This window comes from Oculina patagonica, unplaced genomic scaffold (assembly GCF_052425735.1).
Source record: "Oculina patagonica isolate OP01 unplaced genomic scaffold, crgOcupat unplaced1258, whole genome shotgun sequence".
NCBI classification, from domain to species: domain Eukaryota; kingdom Metazoa; phylum Cnidaria; class Anthozoa; order Scleractinia; family Oculinidae; genus Oculina; species Oculina patagonica.
The window spans coordinates 1-5,938 of NW_027557256.1; the positions used below are offsets into that span (position 1 = coordinate 1).

The 5,938-nt window shown below is 42.2% G+C and overlaps 1 protein-coding gene across 1 annotated transcript; it reads right to left on the reverse strand.

Annotated features, from left to right (window-relative positions):
- Positions 1 to 31: 31 nt before the first annotated feature.
- Positions 32 to 4,642, reverse strand: LOC144639743 (uncharacterized; the record flags this gene model as incomplete). The annotated part of the gene is made up of 2 exons (XM_078499042.1): positions 4,144 to 4,642; positions 32 to 2,744 (listed from the first exon to the last, which is right to left on the reverse strand). Coding segments are annotated over exons 1-2 (3,037 nt in total), but the record flags the coding sequence as incomplete, so codon positions are not given.
- Between the last annotated feature and the right edge of the window lie 1,296 nt (positions 4,643 to 5,938).

Consider the following 5,938-nt stretch of genomic DNA (forward strand, 5'->3'; position numbering starts at 1 on the left):
TGCGGGGCAGCAAAGTGCAGAGGAAGCCAACCCATCTTGTCAGCTAAATGGACGTTGGCACCATACCGAATTAAGATGGAGACAGTCCCAGCTTGGCCGTTATAGGCAGCTGCGTGGAGAGGGGTGCGATTTGCCATGTCCAAGGCTCCAACATCTGCACCATGCTCAAGGAGCCACTCTGTACACGCAGTGTTACCAACTGATGCTGTAAAATGCAAAGGAGTCTCTCCGTTTTTGTCTGGTAGATTAGTAGAAGCTCCATGTTCTGCAAAAAGCTCACAGATTACCGTTGTGGCACATTCAGGTATGTAATGAATGGGAGATCTTCCATACTGGTCAGTGACATTTACAGGGCTCCCATAATCCAACAGCATTTTGACGACATACTCATCACAGGGACGACGTTCTATAGCGAGAAATAGAGGGGTCTTTCCAAGTTTGTTCTTGGCATGAACACTGCCTCCATGCTGCAATAATAATTCAATCATGGAACGATGACCAAGCTCTGCTGCTATAGCAAGGGGTGTTCGACCCAGCAAATCCGTACCTTCCATGTCGATACCCTGTTCCAGCAACATCTTGGCCGCATTAGTACTGTTGTGACATACTGCCTCATGCAAGGCCGTCATCCCTCTATCATCCTTCAAGTTGGCGTCAAAACCGTACTGAAGTAAAATCTCAGTAAGTTTAATGTTGTCAGTTGCAACAGCGTTGTGGAGGGGGGAACTCGAAGAGACGTCTCTAGTTTTTGTTTCACATCCATATTCAAGAAGAAGCTCTGCTACTTGCTGCAAACTTCTCTTAACAGCTATTTGAAAAGGTGTTTCAAGCACATTGTTCTTGGTATTTATATCAGCACCAAAACTAATAAGGAGCTTAACGATTTCCATCACGCTACGACACGTTGGGCACCAAATAACACAAGAAAGAGCTGTATTCCCTGAAATATTCCTTGCATTTACATCCACGCCCTTGTGCAGGAGAAAGCGAACTGAATCAAGGTCCCCACGACAAGCTGCCAAAGTCAGTAGAGTGTCTCCGTATTCCATTTTGTCAAAACTGAGTAAGTTTTTCTTATTAGCAAGTAGTTCCAGAACATCAAAGAGGCCATGGCTAGCAGCAAGACTCCCAAGAGAATTACGTTCATCATCAGAATTAAGAGCGTCAGGTCCCCGTTTGATCAGAAGTTTAGCAACCTCACGTTGCTCCTCTGCAATGGCAAAGTGCAAGGGGGTCTTGACTTCACCTCGGTCGAGTCTTTCATACTCATCTTCATTTTCGTCTTCCACACTATCTTCACTCTCGCTGCTGTCATGATAAGAGCCTCGCCTGTGTTCTGATACTCTTGCTGCATCAGAACCATTGATGTTAGCTCCTCGGTCCAGAAGAAATGCCACTGTTGCACATTGCCCAGCCTTGATCGCTGCAATTAGAGGTGTTTGTCCACTACTACTGACTGCATCCACAGAAAAACCTCTGTCAAGAAGAAGTTGTAAAACAACTGTATGGCCTTCTGAAGCAGTCGATTCTAACAAATCTGCCTCAAGAAACTCGGAAGGTTCATCTGCATTTTCAAGCTGAGGGTTACATCCTCTGTCAATCAGAAGTTTAACGGCATCAGCTTGACCGCTCTGAAAAGCATAAAACAAAGGTGAGAAACCACATTCGTCACGTGAGTTGATACCAGCACCCTTGTTTAAAAGATAGTCGACTGTGTCAGATTGGCCTTTTTCAGCAGCGACGAGTAACGGGGTTTTTCCGCTGCAGTCTCTGGCATGAATGTCAGTGCCTTGTTCAACAAGAAAAGTAACCAAATCCAGGCGAGTGGCCAAGTGGAGAACTGTTTCTTCGTTAAAATTTCTTGCTAATAAATTCGAGCCGTTTTGAACAAGAAATTTCGTTACTTCTGTATGGTCTCCTTCACAAGCATAATGTAGTGGGCGGCGATATAAAATATCGCCTACGTTTACATTTGCTTCATTCTTCAGTAAGAACTGAGTCGTTTCTAGGTGACCGTTGCGTGCAGCCAACATGAGTGGAGTAATATCATCAAGATAACTAGCTTTATTTGCATCGGCACCGTGCTCAAGGAGAAGATTGATTGTATTTGTGTGACCATTTTCAGCAGCCAGGTGAATGGCTGATAACCGTTGGTGATCCGCTTTCGAAACATCAGCTCCAAGCTCTATTAAACGTAGCATATTTCTCGTTTTGCCACCCATTACAGCATGAAGAAATGGAGTGCAATCCTTGTCATCAGTCATCTCTAGAGAGGCTCCTCTTTCGACAAGAAATTCTACAACTTCTTCTTCATTAAACCTGGCTGCTATCATCAGAGGGGTTTGCTTGTTTTCTGACTGGTCCGACCACGCTGCATTAACTTGCTCACCCATATCAAGTAACCTACGGAGATGCTCAGCATGTCCCCTTTTTGCCGCCAAGTGTAAAAGCGATTGAGATTGAAAGTCCTTTGTAGCTTTCTCGACAAGATCGATTATCTGCCTGTGATTTGCAGAGTCTTGCTGTCTTAAGGCAGCCATAATAGATTTGCCAGCAAAATGAGATGAATTATGACCAATCTTGACAGCCAAAGCTATGGCACTGTCTAGCTTGTCTGGACTGTGATTTAAGATTGCGCTGACTGTCTGGATGTCCCCATTAATGCAGGCTGATTGTAGACAGTTCAGACCACTTTCCTCGTCTGGTGTAGTAACTGCATTGAAGGCACAACTCTTCAAGGACAGCTGCAAAACAATAGATACACAGCCTGACTCGTCTTTGCAGTTGAAACGGATGGAATTATTTGTAAAAAGTATTTGAAAAGATGACAACTTAGCCTAATTATACAACTGGCTGTTCTTCATTGACAAATGTATTCTAAAGGTATACAATAAGTTGCGTATATACTTGTAGACGAAACCCCCTCGGACTGATGTAATTAAATAGATTTAGCCAAGCCTAAAAGCGGAGCTCCCGGGTAATTTACTTTGCCCTTCACCGACCTTAAAAAAAAGGACTTGAGCCCGCGATCAAATAGAAAAAAACACATTTTCCCGTCAGCGGTCAACTTTAAAAGTGACCTCGATGAGTTATACACCTGAGCCCGTGATATGATCACGTGATGCTGGTCAGCGGACACCTTGTATTGACCATAACTTTGATGCCCAGTATCAAAGAGGTTAGAGTTAATCAGGCTCCTGGGTTAATCTATTTCTAGAGTGCACGACGTACGTACCCGCGAGCCATGCCGCTAGCCATGATGACCATGAAAACTCAAGTTCATGGTTTTCCTATTTCTGTAGATTTTCTATGGGTATGGGGCTCCGCTCTGCGGCCCTTCAGGCCGCAGTGGAGCTCCGCTATTATTCATGTATCTGAATTCCCCTTAAAGTGGCAGTAACACGATAAGTCCTGTACGTTTTTGTGTAAACTATGCTAGAATTGTGAGGGTGCACTCACTGATCAACAAAACATGCTTTGAATAACAAAAAAGGCCTAAATTCATTTTCCAAGACGTAATCAAACCATAATCAATAGTTTTTACGTGATTCTCCTCCAAGTAATACTGTCGAACTGAACATTGTCGGCCCTACGTTTTCAAGTTTTAAGCCACTTCTTTCCCAGTGATCCGTAGTCATAATACCTCTTTTTAATAATTTTCATGACAACTATACATCACGTTTTAGCAAGGCCAGGCAACTATTAGTTGATTAAGTAGTAAATCCTGATGGGTCTTCCCCTTTAAAACATCACTAAATAAATAAAACGAGCACTTGTCAGAAAAATACACCATTGCCCTCTGAGTTGGAACTCTGTCCTCTTAAGGTTTTATTACTGTAGACTCTTTTGGCCCATTATTGCGCGACCTCAGTCCATTTGAAAATGTCATTTTATGCCCTAGAAGGTCTATTGATCAAGGTCATTTGTGTTCCGATGCTACCAAACCACTACAAACAGTAACACTTTGTTGGAGATTAAAATATTGAAAAGACTCTATCGAACTACTGGTAACAGTTATTTTATCCCACGCTATGCTATTCGTATTTTCTCTGTACAAAATGCATTTTCTTCAAATATATAATTTGTTGATGATGATTCAGATCACTTTCTCAATTGAGATTTTTATGTTCAAAAGTGTCATCAACGACGTTCATTAAGGCACTGTTCGACTTCCTTATGACGAAACAATTTAGCACAACCAGCCGGTGTAAGGCCTTCCTTGTTGACTGCATACACATCTGCACGATTTTTCAGCAACAGGCGAACTACGTCAATGTGACCAGAGCCTGCAGACACGTGCAGCGATGTGTTTCCACTAGAATCAAGCGCGTTGACATCGCTTCCTGCATCATTCAAGACACGCACGATTTCCGTCTTGCCAAATGCAGCAGCTGTGTGAAGAGCAATGCTGTCTTCAGAATCCCTTGCAGTCACATTAGCTCCATGTTCAAGAAACAAAGACACCATGGTCACATCACTAAAAGCTGAAGCCAGGTGTAGAGGAGTACTTCCTTCATTATCTTTACTCTCCACGTTTGCACCGCGTTCGAGAAGCAGTCGAGCACTGTGTTTGTTATCGAAAATTGCGCAGATGTGTAGGGGAGTACAACCTTTCGTGTCTCTAGCCTCGAGATTGCTGCAAAGAAAAGCATAACATAAATCGCATGAGGCGCGAAGGCCTTAAGGTTACTACCCTGGCCCGGGTTTTTCGAAAGCCCAGTAAAATAACCCACGATTAGCAGATATTCCGCGATTGAATTTGTTATTCCAGGGATAACTTATCTCGGAATAACAGGGTTTTCCTGATCCCTCGATTAACTATCCTCCGATTAACTCGGATTAAGCCGGTCAAACCGGTCACTGGTGGGAAAAAAAGGCAGAGCGCCAGGGGAGGGAAGGGATAAGAAAATGACAGCTCCTACAAAATACGAAATTCAACTTGTAGAAACAAAAGGAACGAAAACTAAGAGAGCTCATTTTTTCTTAACGAATATTTCCAGCATCCTGTATCTGTAAGAAGCAATAGCAAAGGCTAAAACTAAAATAAGAGTAGTGATTAAAAAATCTGTGCAAATTTACCATAAACGCCGGGTGAAGCTCACTGAACATATATCAGCCAGAAAATCAATTAATAAGGTCTTTAAAAACGCTTACCGGTCTAATTTTTAGCCTTTGTCGATGTACAAATTAACAACTGCCTGTTCTGTATTCTCAACCGAGGAATTTACGAAACTGAGATATCTTCAAACGTCGCTGACACTTTTACTTGAATCGTTAAAGGTTTAACGTTTGTAAATTTTTCTGACATGGAACTATTGTGATTATTAACGGCGGAGGGACTAACAAAAGTAAGAATCCCATTTAAATGAAACTAAAAAAAGTTTGGCTGGAGAAAATACTAGAACGGAAGAAAGGCATTAAACTAAGCAAAAAAGACTGAAATGAAAGAGAAGATTGATTGTGTCTTATTTCGTCTAGAGAGTTCAGCCGAATGAGATGAACAACTTTTGATAGAGCAAACGAGTTCGATAGTAATTAATTAAACTCAAAGGAGATTTTGTCCCTAAAATCAAATGAATACTCGCCTTTTGAAGCCGAGCCAAACAAAGCCTTTAATTTCACCACTGATGTTTCGTTTTTTAGTGGCCTATATTTCTACCTCTAAGTAAAAATGTTGAAATATCTTTGCTTCGAGTTTGTGTATACATGTAAACGGTGTAAACAATTTTGCGAATTGCGATCTCCGGTTAGAGCGGTCCGTCCATATTGTAAGAACTCGAGAGGGGGCGGGAAAACCGAGCGTCAGGTCCGTCGTCGTCGATCGAGAGAAAGAAAAATCTTTTTTGGAAAAGTCGTCTTGCTTTTTTTTCCTCATCGGACCCGGCATTAAAACAAAATCACCAAAGTCTGCCATTTTGTTTTGTTTTTCAATTTTCTC